Source organism: Lithohypha guttulata (genome assembly GCF_036872675.1).
Source record: "Lithohypha guttulata strain CCFEE 5908 chromosome Unknown scaffold_2, whole genome shotgun sequence".
NCBI classification, from domain to species: Eukaryota; Fungi; Ascomycota; class Eurotiomycetes; order Chaetothyriales; family Trichomeriaceae; genus Lithohypha; species Lithohypha guttulata.
In genome coordinates this window covers 1-19,365 of record NW_027042751.1, presented here as the reverse complement: position 1 = coordinate 19,365, position 19,365 = coordinate 1, and the positions used below count along the sequence as shown (strand labels likewise).

General features: G+C 49.0%; 2 protein-coding genes across 2 annotated transcripts; one reads left to right on the top strand and one right to left on the bottom strand.

Annotated features, from left to right (window-relative positions):
- Nucleotides 1-12,028: 12,028 nt before the first annotated feature.
- On the top strand, nucleotides 12,029-13,925 carry LTR64_002141 (uncharacterized protein; the record flags this gene model as incomplete). The annotated part of the gene is made up of 2 exons (XM_064896514.1): nucleotides 12,029-13,531; nucleotides 13,773-13,925. 2 exons carry the CDS (start codon nucleotides 12,029-12,031, stop codon nucleotides 13,923-13,925), a joined length of 1,656 nt encoding a protein of 551 aa, XP_064755464.1.
- A 2,377-nt stretch (nucleotides 13,926-16,302) lies between these two features.
- Nucleotides 16,303-17,974, bottom strand: LTR64_002140 (uncharacterized protein; the record flags this gene model as incomplete). The annotated part of the gene is made up of 2 exons (XM_064896513.1): nucleotides 16,303-16,939; nucleotides 17,298-17,974. The coding sequence occupies 2 exons, from the start codon at nucleotides 17,972-17,974 to the stop codon at nucleotides 16,303-16,305; spliced, it is 1,314 nt and encodes a 437-aa protein (XP_064755463.1).
- Between the last annotated feature and the right edge of the window lie 1,391 nt (nucleotides 17,975-19,365).

Here is a 19,365-nt window from a genome sequence, read left to right as displayed (position 1 = left end):
CGAGCCAATCTTGCTTGAGCCACCATCAGGAGTGAGTAGATGATCGTGAGTGGTTGAAATGCTGAGGTGGATGAATTTTACTTGGTGGCTTGCACGATTCTGAAGCTAAATCGTTTCTCTAGCAGAACTCCCAACTTCTCTTCAACGACGTTCCTCCTCTTCTACCGACCTCATCTGCCACAGCATTTCCCTCCTCAACCGTCGATACATACGATCCTCTGTCTCGATTTCACTGATCCACGAAGATCTCTATACCAAACGTCCGCAATACATCTTCGTTTCAAGGACGGTATAAATGTGGAGGATTACAACCAAACTCTTTAAATTGATTTCTATGAAGAATCACATGAGCATTTACTTGTTCCATCTATATGTCTTACGAATCAATACTGTGGTGATTGCAGGATCGTAATGATACCTTGTCATTGTCGAGTGTGCTTGTACGCCGACTTCGTTCCAGGTGTCGCGAGTGGGTACGCTCCTCGCAGCGCTGCTGGTGTCCTCACCGATACCAGGTATGACCTAGCTGCCAACCCTCGATTTATTGACTTCGAAGGTCACCAAATTCGTTACGCACTTCACAAGCGCCAAGAGCCTGTGAGGAGACAAGGCGCGGGCCTTTCATTTGTATGCGACGTCCGAATCATCGTTGGCCTACTTCTCGGCGTGTCACTCATCCTGACATGCTATGTTTTTGGGAGCTATGTCGCTAATTTTGGGCAGGCATACTTTGATGATTTTATCAGTTAACCCATCATGGTTGTGTACAGCTTGCTGTGACTTCCAGGATGGTTACGATATATTTGATGTTCCTGCGAAGTGTATTTCACTGATAATCAGCTCACTTCAATGCATCTAGATGAGTTGTACCGGAGAGATTGCCTTTCAGTCCTCAGTCAACTCTCGCATGGTATTGTGACTTGAGCAGAACTGTTTGACCACTACTAGTCAAATTTTTGGTCTCAGCGATAACATGAAACAATACCTTTCGTGGTGTCAACTGTAGGACATTCGAGCATGCAGCAGTCCTCTCTTGGCCCCTGCCCATAGATGGTGATTGCACCTTCCTCGATACCTTTTTCATTGATTCAAACTTTCCGTTCGAGAATACGACTGCGTCTTCTTCATCCATTACCATTGACAAGCTCACTAACGATGAATATGGAAGACGATCCAATCGAATCATCCTCGCCTCCTCTTCCGCCCTCCCGCCGTCGCACGACTGAAACATGCTCTGTACCAGTCATTCCGAACTTTCCTACAGGTCTCCCACATAATGTGGCTGACACTGATGCTTCCTCTCAATTGCTTCAAAAGCGATTAGAGAGTCAAGCCGAATTTGATCAGCTCCATGCATGCATAGATGCTCATCAACTACGACCGCACGATCGCAAGGTTGATACCCTTGCTGTCAATCGCCAACGCGTTTGGGATCAGTAGTGTCACTGCTCGAACACTCCAGAGCTATGATTCCGGCACTCTTCTTGTTTGTACGCTAGTCGAAATTGGCAAAGCATAGCAGGTCTGCATGTCAAATAGGATGCCACACCCTTTCCAACTCACTTTGGTGGTCCTTGATTCTTTCTCGGGCACTTATCGATCAAAAGTCTCATTCGTGCCGTTGTGGGATCGCCTAATGTGCCATGCGATATATTTCTCATGCTCATGGCAGCTAAGCGATGTATTCACCACTTCTTGGGTCTAGCCTGCATAGGTCGAAGTCTGATGACCCAACAAATGACTTCACCGTTGCTTACTTTAGCCATTGCTGTACAAACAGTCCTATTTCAGTACCAAACACGACCGCTCTGCCTTCCGAGAACGATGATGCTCGACATATAACCTCAATCTTCAACACCTCGACCCTTGCCTAACTCTCGCGTTACTGCATAAATAGTTTGAGCGAGCTACATACGTAAATGGCTGCGTTGTCAGTGCTCAAAACTTATCCATACAAAACCCGACACTTTCGAATGAACCGAACCACGACCCTTCGCCGAACCTACCGGTTCTTGGTATCATGGCCATGACTGTCACACATTTACAATGTCACACATGTCGTTCCAGCAGGTGCACGATCCTTCATACATCTCGCGAGCCTTTGCATGTCAATCACGATTCGTTACCTTTGCACTATCTCACAGTCACATTCAGTTTACGGTTAAGGTGACCAGCGCTGCGTAGCAATTTCTGCAGACCACACCTTACTGAGGAGCAGGACTGAGTGCTCAAAGATAGCCGAATTGACCACTATGGTGCATGTCAATGTGACAGCTGGAGATCGAAATGAAAAGAAGCACAAGCGATTCCAACAACCTCGGACCCTGGTGATCGACAGATATAGCTACCGCATTCGACCACGCTGACCCTCCTATGTTACGCTTCGTGATTCACGGTTTAAACCGATCACAATTACGAATGGTACAGGTGAAAGCCATCTCGACGATGGGAAATCCTTGCGGCCATCTGGTTATATCGCAGAAGGCTTCCTGGGTTTCTTGCACTTTGAGTAACATAGCATGCTCGTCACGATTACAGGCATGATTCTTCGAGCAAACCAGAAATACATAGGTGGATTACCTTAGCAACGTCTCTGCCACGACATCTTGCGCATCAACAACTTCAGGAACGGACTCGACCTTGCCGGAGGAAGCTCTACCATATGGTTGTCTGGCTGGTATCTGGGAGACAATGATTACTTTGTTCCAATCCTACCCTGAGGTTCAAGATGTCAACCACCCTGGATCGGTGTACTCGAGATCACCTGGCATTCCGACGACTGTTCACAACTTTCCGACATCATGACTGTCCTGTTTCCCCTTTGTCACTTATCGAATGTCCTCGAACACCTTTAGCTCTCTGTCCGCTGAGGATCAGTCAGTCACAACGTCATCCGATGTGACTACGAAAGACCTTCATCGAATTCTCTCCACTCTCCTCACAAGCTTCTCCCATTCGCAGGCTGCGTATTCAGACACGAAGAGCTGGTTATGCAAACGAGCATGACGGATCGAGGACCCAAACATCTCAATATCTGAGATTGACAAAACCAAACGCGATCCAAAGACGATGGAGAGAGGCGGGACTGCAAAAGAGCACATCTACAGGTATCGACACATCAGATTGGTGTAATTAGCTGTTTACCTCGACAGAAGCACAAACACGGATTTGGCACGTACTCACTTCGCGCTGTTGTTATGACCATACTGTCTCAACCCAGGCTCAGCCTGTATCGTGCCGGTCATCTCAGATCTTTCGTTGCTTTCCATCATTCAGGCTAGTGCCTGCCCGACGATGTATCACGACGTTGGCTGTGCATAGCCTCCAACTGGTCGACGAGCAACACCCTTGATGCTGGCTACCAAAAAACGCTGTCTTAAAGCCCTCCGTATCTGGTCTGCCTTCAAGTCTACCTCTCAGGAACAGCCAGCCCATCGTTAGACCAACGAGCGTCAATCTCGAATACCTTGCTGGTATGCCAGCTAATGACTCAGCGTCATCCCTTTCAAGTCGCTATGTTTGACACATTTTAGGGAATAGGACATCACGTACATCCATCTATCGAATTCGCACTATCACAACATCACCAATCGCTCGCGCGCGATGCGACACACCGCCAGGAGAAACACAATGCGGCAATGGCAACGGCACGCTCGATACAGTGCTGTCGTTGTGCACAATGGCGTCCCAAGCAAGAACTATTGACCAGCTCAGCACTGGACGTCCTCTATACGAATTGATCAATACCTGCTCAGTCTCCAGTATATGACAGAATCAACAGCAGGCGGTCATCAAAAGTACGATAGAGTCCCCAAACTGTCCTTGATCCTGTCGTGGCTGTCAGCCGACGCATGGTTCTTTGTTTAGAAGCTCTTGTTCGCTGATAGGATATCATCTCGACATTTCCTTCGTTCTAGGCTATTTGGTCTGCGTATTCGCAAGTCAGGTGTGAGATATTGCTGCAGTATGGTCGATATGCAGGATCAGCCGCGTTCATTAGCCACCACCTCACAGTGACTGTGCGGCAGGCACAGAAGTCCAAGCACCTCTAGGGATCTCCTATTTCCAGTCAGTATGCGCCCTTGCTGGTACGTCTAACACGAGGTTAGGCACAGATTTTCGTAGCCGAAAGCTGTGGCTTTGTCTTATTACGAAGTTTCTGCTTCATATTGATCGGAGAAAGGTGTAGTCTTGGATTATAAGCCTGCTATAGTGATAAAGGTATTGTACTATTTACACCACGAAGGGGTATAACGTCTACGAGGTGTCTTACACGGTTTCTGATGATGTACAAATTCATCTCTCATAATTCATCTTGTCCGAAGACTTAGCCACGCACCGCAGCTGCAGATTGGTATGAGTGTCATTTTCTCTCTGGGCCGGCCATGCTAATACTCGATCACTTGAGACTAACCTCAGCGTTAACGACACTCAACCAGACCTGTAACTATGCTGTCAGCACAGAAAGGCTGTATTGCTTACTGGAAAATTGACATGTTCCAAAAGACAAGGTCTTGTAAGCAGATGGTTCGTGGATAACATCCGCGTCACCCGCATCGAGAACGTAGATGAAGGTCATAGGAAGCATAATACATGGGAATGAACAAGCACGTGAATTCACCGTTGTTGTAAGAGCATTTACTGTGCCACCATATCAGTCCCGCTGCTAGGTAGCATGAGGCGGGACTTGCATGTCCATGTGATAAATTGTGCAAAGCTGACACTTAACTTGTGTGATCTGATCTACAAAGTTTCAGATGCAGGGTTCTGCTCACGAGCAAGGTACATTTCCATTTCATTCTTGAGACTGCTGTAAAACTCGCACCGAAGCCAACATCGACAAACTCATTCCAGGACGTCAATCACATCCAGTGTGCTCTTCCACTGTCGTCTATCAGCCAATTCAGTTTCAAGCTGCTTCGACCTCATGTGGCCGCACCTCCATGCACTAAGGAGTCAAATTGATACACTCCTGGTGTTTGCCCTCGTCTAGCACCGCAGCTTACAAGTAAGTCGTTAAGAGAGCTGTCTCGAAGATCTTATCGTACTTCCACACCATTATAGATACCCAGCAGTATCGAGACATTCTCCCGTAGAAAGGTGCCTAGCAAGTCCCCTCTGTGTGCAGACACAAAGGGAGTAGAAGCTTGGGAAGATACCGACTGTGTTGATCAATGACCTTCAACGCCTGATGCCTTCACAACGCATTAGACCGTCCAGCCGCTGATCGACCCTAAGGACACGTCCATCACTAAAACTCCTATGACGCCTGAAACCCACTCATTGTAGCGCTGGAGTATGAGCCTGTCCGAACGACGTACTCAACATGCATTAGAAATCACATTGCAATATTGTTATATCCAGTATCTGGCTTTCCATGCTCTTTCCAGGCCATTCTATCGTCGAGGCCAATGTGATTCACTGGAAAACCTCCAATTGTATCGCCAGCAGCTATGAGAGGCAGCACGTTTGGATTGGCAACAAGACTATCAGCGTCGAAATCTCAGGTATGCCGGAGACGCAATCGTAGTGGATGTATCTGATAATCAGCTCCTATATCCTACGAATAACTCATGCCTTCCTACCTATTCCGCTATATTCCGTTCCCCCTTGCAAACCTCAACAACTTTCTCCGATTCGGACATTGATCAGCGAGCACGGCGCAAACCCCTGGGTATATAGTGGCCGGATCTACTGTGATTTCGCAACCTGAGGGACTGGTAACAACACAATATGGATAATTAGGAGGGCAGTCAATATCGGTAAAGCATTCAGCACCGCAATTAGCTCCGCCGTAGCAGCTGTAGGACCCTTCGATGTTTATTAAGCACCGGCCGCCTTGCGGCCCGCAGTACCCGCCAACGTTGAATTCGTCGCAGGCACATGGGTCGCTGGAACAGTCTGTTAGTGTGGATTGGTTGGGAAGGGCGTGAACTTACGGAGTAGGCGCTGCAGAGCTGGTAGTAGTCTCTGGAGTCGTCGTGATGCTGGGGGTGGTGCTTGGGGTGGTGCTAGGGGTGGTGCTTGTGGTTGTTGATCTCGTGGTTGTCCCTGTCGTTATCGACGATGTGAGTGTTTTCTACTAGTCAGTCAGTGGAAGGTACGTGCTAAGGTTCATCAGTGCCTACCGTGGTTGTAGGGTGCGACTGAATGCATGAGCATATCGTTGAGATGACGCCGCTTGCTTGCGACAAGATTGAAGACCATAAAGAAGATTTAGCGTCGACTGTGGTAGTCGTTCTGGTCGAGGATGTTGTAGTCGTTGTAGTCGAGGGGGGTCTTGTTGTAGTGGTAGTCGATGCGCTTCTATTTGTAGTCGTTGTAGCAGAAGCTGTTCTTGTAGTCGTTGTTGTCTGGGCTCGACCGCTCGTTGTGGTAGACTGTCTCCTACTGCTGGTAGTGGTTGCAGCACGATTCGCAGCTGTAGCACTTTGCCGCTTTGCTTTGGCCACCGCAACACTGACAATGATGGTTACGGTCTCGGCGGGATGGCGAGCGACACAGTATGATTGGGCTGGAGGATAATTTGCAAGCGGAGCAGCAAGAGCATAAATACCGCTTTGACAGACTGAGCCAGCAGCGCTGACGGAGGTGATAGCACCAGCGAGGATTGGAAGTAGCACTTTCATTGTAAAGAAGGATTGTGGTAGAATCGGGAGAATAGAAAGGGAACAGAAAAACGCTGCTCACAGAACTTGGAGACTTATCAATCATTGTAGCTTGAGATGCTCAACGCCATGCCACCTATGATACCCTTGTCAACTCAGCTGAGAAGTTTTGCAGCTCGAGACCTCTCCATGCCACCTCAACGACAATATCCTTGTACACCCAGTTAAGGACCCTCACGCTAGGGCATAACCTGCGCGTGCAGGATAGAGATACGCGAGTGTGCAGTGTCTAACGGTCGCGATAGGCTCGTCCGGACGTACCTTTAGCTGAGCTGTTCGAACAGGGCAATGGAATGCTGAATTAGACGGTCCAGCCGATCTGAGACGATTAATCTCCACATTAAGAGCCGAATCTGTCTGTCGCTTGTAATTAGTACCACCCTTTACTGGTTAGTAAGGGAAAGAGTTAAGAAGCGGTATCGGGTTCGAATACAAGGCTAAACATAAATTGAGCTTAATGATTGGTAGTAGAGGTCGTGCACAGTCGTGTAAAGTATCTTGAAATTCGAACTGGTTCTCGACCTACAGGGATAGGACGAATTGAGTTTGCGGCTGAGAGGCGGCGCTCTTAGCTTGACGCTAGTCACGAAGATATGTGTTCCTCGAAGACAAAAGCGTTTCTTATATTGTAGAAGACGAGACGGTATCACAGTGTCACGGATGCGTGTCATATCGTAGAACAGATAGTTCGAACGCTGAAGGAAGTAGTTTGTTGTAAGACTGGAAAAGGTTGACGAACATGAAGCTTAGCAGCTTGTTTGATTGAAGCTCATTATCACAAGAGATGTTCGGGACTCGATCACCAGCGCTGGCGAACTCAAATGCTGCGTCGGGGCACGAGCTGATCAAAACCGAGGCAATGGCTGTTCCAAAGGCTCGTTGATGGCTGGATGTGGTATAGCCCACAACGTGATGCTGTTCTTTTCAATACGAGGTTTGCCTGTGGGCCCCCAAAAAGATAGTCGTTCAACCGAATTTTCCTGTTCCTGTCTAACTACCGTACTTTATGTACATGTCTGATGATGTTTCTATTGGTCGCCAATACACGGCAGAGTACGTTATAGAAAGTATTCAGACTTTGTCGAGAGACTGCTGATCACCGCGATCTCGGACTCCTGCGGCTGCATACTCAGAGCTCGCAGCTGTGGCATCATCAATCTCGTGTGTTCTCGAGGCTTCTTCGGTGCTAAGAATGAGTGGGTGTAGTCGTTTCGTATCAACTTCGGTGAAGATGCTACCAGCTTGTGACACCCACTGTTGCTTCGCAAGCCGCCAGTACCACGATCTAGTGGACAGCTGAGAAAGCTGAAGCGAAGGAAATTGAGTCGAGATGGTCGAAGAGCAGTTCGATATTGACACTTGAGGACCTAGGAGGGTTGCAGAGTTTGACGATATGCTCGTAGCAGAGACGAGATTGCTTCAGAAGACTTCAAAAGCACTCAAAGTCTGGATCAGCATCTTCACTTTGGCATCTGTTTCAGCATAGGTTGCTCAGCCAAGGGTGTTGAATGTTGTCATCAAGAAGTCGTATGTCGAAACTATCAGAAATCAGTAATCCTTCAGGCGAAATGGGCAGGAACAGGTGTCATCGAGGTTAGTGACAGCATCTTCTGGTGCGTAGGACAATAATTTCCTGGTTAGGCCTCGCTGGCTGTATGCACATCGATGGGAACCTGCCATAGGAGAATGCAACGATGAGCACTTTGGCCTATGTTTGATGAGTTGTATATCTCGTCCTCAACCACGCAGCCGAAGCATATATCCTGGCGTAGTCGTAAGCCGTGACATGAGAAAGTCCAGACTCTCTCTCGGCTGACGCGAAGGAGCACTGCCTGGGATTCAAACATGGAGGTAACGTGCTTGCGCAGAAAGGAACTCGATCGCACGAAGTTTAGATTTGACGAGGACAATCGGCAACATGTGGAGGAAAAGTGGTAGGCTGCCAGACGATGCTTGTGATCGAAGGAGTGATTGAGAACTGGTAGATATACCTTATCGGGTAGCAGAACGATCGGTACTCGTCGTTGAACATCGTGGTCTGCTCGACGAGTATGTCGGTATGTCCAGTCCTTGTCGTAGGCCTTCTTATTGGTGGCTATTGGCGTCAACAGGCTTATTGGAGCAGGTTGTGGACGATGCAATGGCAAACCTGGCCGCTTTTCCTTGTTGACAGCTCTTCGCATTTGGGTGACGAGCCGAAGCACTTGGTAGAAGTGTAGATGGCAGTGCTCGCAAGAACTTCGCCGTGCGAGGCCTTAGACGTGCAAAATTGAACCGTGCCGTGACATCGTGAGCAACTGTATCTTGCAAGACCATCTTGCTGTCGTAGCACTGAGTTGTCGCGGTCTAGATCGGATCGTCAGGTATATCCATGACGATGCGCTACATTTCTGGCATGTTGTAGGCTCTTGTGCTTCCTACTCCTATCTCGAGCGAAGTTCGAAATTGGTATCGGCTCTTTCGACCTCACTGGTCAAGCATTTCAGCCATGCCACAAGCTGTGTTCCAGATACCAAGGTCGCAGTCCGGGTAGAAAAGAGGACGACGCGACGTGGTGTCTGAGGGCGGTTCATTTCGTCGTTGTTTCTTCGTCCTTCTCTCGAACTTGGGCCTCTTCCCACCTGCAAATCACTATTTCATGTCTCAAACCTAGCCATACTGTACAAACTCTTGGTCTGGTTCAGCTGTGCAGAAAGCTATTCTTCGTGCTGTGTGAGATATTTCAGAATGTGCAAAGATCGTGCTTCAGCGAGTGTAGAGGAGTTTCGAAATGCTGCCGAAACAGATTCGATGTGTATGACTTGTCGAATCCCGATTCGCGAGACGCACTCATGATTGTAGGTCTTCGAACGAGGACTGCGATGGACTGTCAGGACGTCTAATACATCGCTCGTGGTGTCGCACGTAGAAAGGTGGTAGTCTAGCGGTCTCAGCAGCTTGACGATCGTCAGAACATGATTAAGAGCTTCGAAGAGGATCTGCGTTAATTCGGATAGAGGACGGAGGCCTTTTCACTGTAGATTTCTCGTGGCTGACTGGGAAGCATGGAATTGTCGTCGTCTGTGTGATACCGGTGATTCGATGACGACCATGCGACAATATGGTGTGCCTGAGAGTCAACTTTGTTTGTTGTTGTCAGAGGTGAAGGTGAGCGCAGTCTGCATGGTGAATTCGTCGGCATACTTCATATAGCTCGCCACAGTATGCTCAATTGCTTCAGAGGCGACAACGTTTATGGGCGGCAACTCTTTCCACATCCAAAACCTTGAGACAAGAATGTCTGTGTTCGAAACTCCACAAACATTTTGTATGAACCGTCCGAATGCAGCAGCACATTGCCTCCACGAGCTGATAACTCATGTCGACGCTCAATCACTGCTCAAGTCCCTGCGCAAACAACACAATCCAGCCTGCTCTACGACTAGCTACTGTGGTGTGACTCGAACCTGGGCTACACTAACACGTTGTTCTCTGGAGGCGTCCGCACTGAATACTTACTAACTCAAAATCTCACGGCCACCTTTGATCTTCCACGCAATCTACGGACAGACTGTGTCTCTCACATTGTCTGGCAGCTGTTTCAGCACACGATTCCTCATACTTCCCACGAGCCTCTGCAACCTCAGTCACGATTCGCACTACTTCAAGATCGATCATACTCAAGACTGCGAGGACAGGTTGGAGTGGCACGAATAGCAAATTGCCAGACTGTAATCGCTGAAAAGAGGCGAAGAAACGTGCGAAGGTGGTTGATCATATTCGGCGAGGCTCGATGGTCAACGACAGGCTCGACAAGATCTCCATAAACACTGGCTACCAATACACGCGACTGAAGATCTGACTTTGTGATACAACCCTTCGCCTCCTGCCTACGAGATCCACGCTCAATATCTCCTGGAGTAACTAGTACTCAGCACATCGCAGTGACAATTGGAGATTGGCATGATGAGATTCAAAGCACAAGCAAAACCAGATCGAGATCAGCGACGACACAGTCACCAGGCGCCTGCACTTGATTGTTGCGATTCTTCCCCTGTCACAATCCGAGACTTACGACTCAGTTACACCTGCTGTTAGTGAATCTAGAAGTTACCACGACGATCGAGAACCCTTAAGGGTTGTTCGATCACATCACAGAAAGAGGCTTCCCAGATTTCCTTCGCTCCGACTGGAACAGCATGATTCTTCGACTGGAGCAGCAACATGAGGGTGTATGACCTAAGTAAAATCCATCAGTATCGACAACTACATACCAAACTCAATTCTACCGAAACAGGTGCTACGACATGGGCGCTCGTTTAATGCCTCAAGAAACCACCCTGGTCTGGTACTTTTTCCCGACCTGGTTCCGACATTCGGATGCCAGTCATCACTGGATCGTCCGATTTAATCACTTGGCGGTTTAACCACCTCCCACAACTTTGCCATGGTCCAAAGACCTCGTTTTCGTCCTCCTTTCTATCGATGCCCTCGAACATGCTTGACCCTTCGTGTACCAAGTCTCAATATCGTCAATTGCGACGATCACGAACAATGCGACTTCGAAAGACCCCTACTGAAATCCCTCTATGTTCCCCACGACCTTGTTTCTTTCTCAGGCTGCGCACTCGTACACAACGCGTCAACAATCCGCACAGCACAGGTTGGCAACGTCAACACTACTCGATCATGATGAGGAGAACTTGACTCCGGGGGGAAAAAAAAGAGCACGGACTCAGGCATGAGGACTGCAGGCTGGTACGAGTAGCTGTTGACTGGACAGAGTATCATCCGGCTGACCAATAACTATATTGCCCACCAGTCAGCTTCAGACTTTGTGCCAGGATCCTCGGATTCTCCTTCGCTTTCGATTCACGGCAGTTAGTCGCTCAACCGAATTTTTCCTGTTCCTGTCTATCTTTTTGGGAGCCACTTCCGATTGGCAGAGAGCCACCAGGGTCGGGGCTACTTCGGCTAGGCAAGGGATCGCTAACGTAATCTACGATATTTACCCTGGACTCAACCCCATAAATGGTGTCTGACCCCGCAAAATTGGTACGGAGTAAGGTACCTAGCCCCGCAGCTCTGTATTTTTGACCACCTCCACCGGGGGGCAGCGTCGGCACAACATTGCTGGTGCCTCGTCAAGCTCGAGAGGTCTAGCCCTTATTTAATTCTATCCAATATCATTTACGATGTCTATCCGACAAAAGACATCTGGCTCCGCAGCCCTGAGCTCCCTACCGTTGCCCTCGGGACGGCAGAGTCGTCACAGCATTGCCGGTGCTTCAAGCTCGAGATGCTAAGCCTTTGGTTGATATAATAGGCCACTTACCCTTGAGTTCCATGGTAGGTCACAACCAGTAAAGGCGAATCTCATTATGCTCTCTCAAACCTTCCTCATTGTTCTTTCTGCGAGCTTAGCTCTTTGCCAAGCCCAGTCTCATGAGAACTTGACTATCAGCACCAAGACAGGTGCCTACATTGGCTTCATCAATGGCACAACTCCGAATGTCCGCCAATTTCTGAACATTCCTTATGCACAACCGCCCACCGGACTTCTACGATGGGAGCCACCTGCCTCACCACTGACAAACTCTTCCTCGCTAATCGACTCCACCACCTTCCCGCCCTCCTGTGCTCAGTACCTTTCCGCGAACCCTAGCGTCTACAACCAAGATGTCCCTGAGTTCCTTATTGATCCTGCCCCTTACCCAGCAGCAGCTGGCACCACCCCTCCATCGACTTCTGAATCCTGCCTCTCCCTCGCTATCTGGACACCTCTCGACATTCCTAAATCCCTTCCGGTAATCCTCTTCATGACAGGCGGAGGCTACGTTAACGGCGGTATCGACATTCCCTATCAACTCCCCCACAACTGGGTCCAACGCACCCAATCCCATATCGTCGTCACCATCAACTACCGCCTCGGTATCTTCGGCTTCCCTGGCTCCGCTAGCCTCCCATCTCAAAATCTTGCTATCCTCGACCAACGCCAGGCGCTACAATGGGTATACGACAACATCGCCTCCTTCGGTGGAGACCCTACCCGTATCACACTCTGGGGCCAATCCGCTGGCGCCGCCTGCACAGATGCACACAACTTCGCATTCTATAAAAACCCACTCGTGACCGGGCTCGTCTTGTCATCCGGGACCACAAACATCCTCGACGGCCGCCCTATCCCGTCCACGTCAGACGCACACAACAACTTCACCTTCGTAGCCCACTCCATAGGCTGCCGCAACCTCTCCCTCTCAGACGAAATCGCTTGCATGCGATCCCAACCAGCCTCACGCATTCTCAATTTTATAGGCCAATATAACGACAACAACAACGGCTCGCTCCCAACCCTCTCATTCGGCCCGATCGCAGACGAGGAAATCATTTTCTCAAATTACACCTCCCAATATTCCCAAGGCCTCTTCTCCTACCTTCCTGCTATCATCGGCACTACCGCCAACGAAGCGGCAGGATATCCATATCCTATAAACAACCGCACTGCTGGACCATACCAGCCGTTCTCCGACGCCACGACTGCAGCCCTTTTCCTTTGCCCGAGTCACGATACAAGCGAGCTGAGGGAGAAAGCAGGCGCGAAGACTTTCCGTTACCAATACGCAGGGAACTTCACCAACATTTCTCCTCGACCATGGCTAGGAGCGTATCACGACACCGATCTGCCAATGCTGTTCGGCACGTACGCTGACTTCCGCAGCAATCTCATGACGAAGGAGGAACTGCAGAAGGAGAAAGCAGTGAGTGAGACAATGCAAGACTTCGTACTGGCGTTTATGCAAGATCCGAAGGGTGGCTTAGAGGGAAAAGGCTGGCCGGAGTACGGGCAGGGGCAGATGATAAGGTTTGGGGGGAGTGATGGGAGGGTGAGTGGGGTTGTCGACGTAGGGGACGTGGATGGAGTGTGTTATGGTGAAGGACCTTATGATTCAAGTCCGTAAGCTGGAGATAGTCTGTCAGGGTGGTTATGAGCAAGGTATATAGCAGTTAGGATACGTGTATTGTTGTCAGCCATAGTCACCTCTACTTATCACAGCAGTCGCTGCGCGATTGTGCTGGTTTTGGAACACCTTTGACATACGAGCGCGACAGGTGCGATTCTAGCAGAATTCGAAGAATGAGGAATATGATGCCGTAAGCAGGTTTGAACGGCACATAGCACGATGTTTAAGATGCTATCACGAGGATTTCGAGGATCCTGGTATCGGCCATCGGCGGAAAGTCTTCGCGGACGAGGTAATCTACACGCACGACACTTGAGAAACTGCTTATATGCTATGCGGGACAGAGTGTATGCGGTACAGGATATCGAAGACCCAATGGAAGTTGCTTTTACTCGAAAATGGGTCGCAGCACAGGCTCTACTGGCTGCAATAGCTTACGGTTTGAAGCTCAAACCCCTAGATAGACATCAGTCGTCAAAGGTTTGAAACTCAGGCCATACAAATCTTTGAAGGTCGTTGGTTCATATTTTCGACGAATTGTTGTACAGTACGCGATCAGGTGCACCTTGCGCGAGGTCCAGGCTAGGGCACGCTGGGCCCTGCGCCAGCCGTTCCAGGTGTTGTACGACCATGACGCGACTTATCAGACATCATTCGTCGTTGTGAGAAATCGCACGCAGACACACAGATTATCATTCCGGGTAGGGACAATCTCAAGCATAAAACATGGTCAAAAGCTCTACAGAAGCACGCATTACAAAAGGACCTGTGTTTCTGAACATCAATTAGACTGTCGCTGTCGTACGAAGTCTAGTAGAATAAATCGGGTTAGGGTTAGACCTTTCTTTATAGTTTTTTTTAATTTTTTTTTAAATAATTGTTACGACCATGCACACATTAGTCGGAACAGACCACGTGTTACTAGGGTGTACCATAGATAGCCAGTGCGCGGTGCGCAGGCACATCACCTGCGTACCGCCGACGCTACTGTACTTGGAATCCTTCCAAGTACTGAATCGTATAGATCAGACATGTAACCTTACTCAAGACTCGTTCCTACTGGCCGTTATCTGTTGTGGTCCTAATAGAAACGGCCGGCGGATGTTATATCCGTGTGTGTATTGGTCGCCAATATGTGACAGAATACGTGATAGGTAGAGCGCGTAGCGAACCAATCGCTCTTAGATGCAAAAGAACGTAACAAAAGCCTGTGGGAAAGCAAGGACGATGATTGGCTAATATTACTTTCCGATCATGTGTTGTGTTCGACACGGGTGATAAGGAGCAGGTTCAACAGGAAGCATCTTAATCGTCACACACGCTAAGGCTACGGGACGTGGCACCAACCGCCGGTGTCTTTGTGAAATCAAACAAGGATTAGATGACTTGCGAACTAGAAAGTGAAGGCCGCATAAGGCCGCATTGAGTAGCTGGGCGATGCTAAGCGGCTAAGCGATATTCCAAGGGCACTAAACTTCGTGAAAAATGCCGGCTGTCCTCCTCGCCAGACTTCCATCTTTTTGTTGCTCGACAACCATCCGATGTTAACGTGAACAATCGCTACGTTGTTCGCTTGTTCAACAGCAACGTCGGACAGGCACTTATACTCGCAGAGGTTGTGGAAGTCGATGTACTTGAATAAATCGTAGCTTATTGTCTGCTAGCTAAGTTCTTACGACAGTGAGAGTGGTAACAAAAGTGATGTAACGGACGAGATTAATCGTCCTTATCTTAGATTAGGTTCTGTATGGCCCACAAAAAAGCCGAATTTCGCTATGTATGAAGTGACACCTGTTATAAGGCGACGAGCAGTCGGACCAGCAACCCTGTCACTCACTCACAAAAGTTCGCCTGAGCATCGTAATCCTTTCAAAACCGCACCTTTCCTTCGTTCCTCAAATGTTACAGGTCGTGGTTCAAGGTCCAGCAGACGGGAAAGGCCGAGAGCACTTTGTGGCAATGCATTACGTGTGCGTACGGGATACCTTTCTCATGCAATGAAGCCACTTTTTAGCACTCAAAATCGTACAGTACATGGCCTTCAACACAGTATAGCCATTGATGCGGCACACGTGCGTTGTTCTCGGTTATGAAGTATCGCTGTAACGTGTCAGCTGGACTCAAGCGCATTGCCTTACCTGAGCATCTTTATCGATAAGTCGACTTGCCGTATGGCGCTTGCCAGGTGTCGCGAAAGACTCCACGAGACAAGTCATCCTACTTAAAACAGTGGTATATGGACATCCACTCCTGTTCAGTGTATCGTGCTGCTTTTGTCTGGCGGCAGTGTTTCCAGCTCGAACAGAGCTTCTGAATTGCTAGTGCCAGAGATGAAGGAGGGGGAGGAGAAAGGAAGAAGAAGAAGAAGAAGCATACGAGGAGAAGTAGCGAACGTTTGCAGTGATGCGCTTAATCAATACACGCACTTGTTCACCGGAGGACTTCTCTAGAAGTCATCTCAAGCGAGCACCGAGCCTGTCGAAGTTTCGAGAAATCCTTTGATGAGCACGACAGGACAGCCTGCAACATGTGTGGATTGACGCGTGCGGCACTGACAAGCAGTGCAGAGCTGAGCGAAGTGACAAACTCTATGTACAATTGGAATCGTGGTGCCAAATATTGTTATATTTACCTGGAGAGAGGGTTGACCTTGGGATCAGTCGTCGTATGTGAAGGCTGTTTTCTGGAAGTCATTAATCGGATGGCTTTTGAGATCCGTTTTGAACTAAAAAAGAGCCAAGCCGTGATTTTTGGTCGACCGTGCCTCGTTTTCTGCCCATTGACCGATGAATTCCAGTTCGGGCCAGGGTCGGATTCGCGGGTGGCAGTTCACTGAGCTCAGCATGTGCCGCAGCAGTTTCGGATTTGAGCAACACAACGCCAGGGAACACTTCTTGTTCGCCCTCGTGACCAATGGCGACGACGCGCGGAAACAGTATGAACACGACATCTGTGGGAGCATTTGTGTCTTCCTCCGAAAACCCCCTCTTGCCTTCATTCCACACTAGCGATTTCCATGTTGTGGTGGTCTGTGATGGAGGTCGTGGCTCGATTGTGAAATAGCTTTGTCGCTTTCGAAGGGACTTCCACAGACTCGCGGCCAGCTTGAGCACATCAGGTAGATCGTTCTTCAACTTCCGACTCTGCTCGGCACTGAGCAATGGTTCGATGCATCCCACTACTTCGTCTTCTACCAACTTAACCCTTTCTTCCAACAGCTGATCTTCGACATCCTCGGATACCGAATTCAGAACCCTTCGCAAGAAAGCCTCTCTGCGCTGGTCATTGTCAGCCACTTCCAACATAAGCTTATCCATCTCTTCTGTGTTTCTGAGAATGTGTGTTGATGTGAAAAGGTGGCGAATCAGGGAGTTAGTCAGAACAGCCAAAGTCGTAGATAATCGCATTCTCCTGGCAGGAGGACTGTTGATTGGGGCTAGGGGAACCGCATAGGTAACCACATTCGAGGCGCGCAAGTTTTGCCACATAACAGAATTCTAAATAGCATCAGCTTGTGCGTGATTCACTAGTGCGTTAACGTACATTTAGTTGCTCGGGAGGATTATCGTCTCGGAAACAGGCTTGACTAAGGAGGAGGCATTGCTTCCATATCTTCTGGAAGTTTCTGGACCTGTTTGTCTCATGAGATAGGGTCGTGTTGACAACGTCTATTCGATCCATAACTTACATTTCGACCGTATCATCCTCAAGCAGTGGTGGTGCAAGCTCATCAACCATCCCTAATTTCTGGTTACTCACCTTCAGTTCTGCTTCGAGGTCAGCGATGCGTATGTTGAGTGCCTCTGCCTGAAACCTGAATTGCCCGTGCGCCTTTTTCTCAGCCTGCCACTGCTGTTCCTTCGACTTTGCTTGCTCCTTCTGATCTTTAAGAGATTTGTTCAGTCGATCAACATCACTACGAGCCTGACGCAACGAGGACTCGATTTTCTTCACCTCAGCGTCTTGACCTTTGATTTGTTCTTGAAGCGTCTGGTTGTGCTGTTGTAAATTCTGGACGGATGTCCTCGCTTCACTAAGTTCGCCCTCCTGACGGGTGAAAGCTTGATTGAGCGCTGATTTTTCATCGTCTTTCTTTCTGAGGAGGCTGGCATGAAATTCAATGTTTTCTTCCTGCCTATCCTTATGTTCTTTCTTCAGCCTAATCACCTCGTCCGACTTCGCCATCATCGTCGTTTCTTGTGACTTAATTATGGCTTCGTATTCACTAACTTTCGTCCGCAAGGTCTCCACACGTTTGAGAAGACGTTGGAGCTCGTGAATGCATGACTGCTCGGAAAACTGCTTGAGCACTCCGACCAGATCATCCAAGTGGCTCCGGTTGTCCGACGTCGAATTGCTCGACATTCTATCTACTCAACAATATAACCCGAAAGGTTGTCGTTTTCAACAATCCAACGAGACCACGATGCCTTTAGAGCCCTAGCTGGGATCGTCAGAAGCATTGTAGCGAAACAAGATATGCACAACGTTTCTCTTCTTACTCTCCCAACAAACAACGACTTGCCTGCCAAGATATGTATAACGTACGGTAGTGTGCGAACAATGTGCTGTGTCGTACGAAGTCTGCATTGGTGACGGCATGAAATGCCGGAGAACAGCAAGCAGCAACCAACTCCGCATAGAAACATCGTGTGTGGCGCTCGCTCATAGGCGAATGCCACAGCCTCATTCTGCGCCCTAGGAAAACCGAGCTGCACTCATGCGAAAGGAGGTGAAAGTAGAACAGTTAAGCACTTGTCTGTGGAGTATCGCTGACATGTCGGTGTTGCATAGAGCCAGTTTACGGCTGAGACTTGCGATCCGTTCGACGTATTGTGTAACACGAGCCCCTGGTATAGTAAGAAAATGGCTAACGCAAATTGCGAAACACGCTCACTATCCGGTCAACCACTGCTCAAGACTCGAGGTGCACTACTGTCTGGCTCCATATTGACAGTTGATAGCACTGAGGTGAAATGGTGATCCACCGAAGGTCAGCCAGGATGTGGATCTGACTGGAGTCTTGCTCAACTATGGACAGAGTCGAGGCTGGCCTCAATGCATAGCCCGATGAGCTGACCATATACCTCATGTGCATGCGACCATGTACTCGTGGTCGTGTAAGTATGCCTTGTGAAATAAAATCAGTTAGTGAGGCGCGTCCCGTACAAGTACAGATGAACTTTCCATCCGCAACGTACTGAACAAGCAATTTATCGGTGTACATAGTACGTCACTGAACGGAACTTGATCCTTCAAGCACACACAACTGGTCGCAAAAACAACGAACCGAGAGAAGACACATGCTTCAAGAGTTGTTGTAGTTTGCAAGTTCCGTCGTCCACCAGCATGGATTGACTTCGCGGGGTGGGCAAGGAACCAATTACAGGACGCCACCTCAGACATCTCCACACCGGGTGGCAGGCAGCGTTGTCCCCTCGTCCTCTCGACCTGACGCGGACCACCTTCGCCCGAAGCTTGCGCTGTGTTCATCTTGTCGAGTGCTGTCAAACCAGCATCTTTCCACTGGTGACTGCAGTCATATATACGCCTCGCAAACAGGGATTATGCACTAGGTCGACCAGAATGGTTTGCCGCAGGGCTTACCTTGTATTTACTGAAGCGCCTTGTTCTGGATAGTTGCATGGCATTCACGGTTGCTTTTCCAAGTGTCGCAGAAGAGCTTTAGGGCTTAGGGCTTAGGGCTTAGGGCTTAGGGCTTAGGGCTTTAGGGCTTAGGGCTTAGGGCTTAGGGC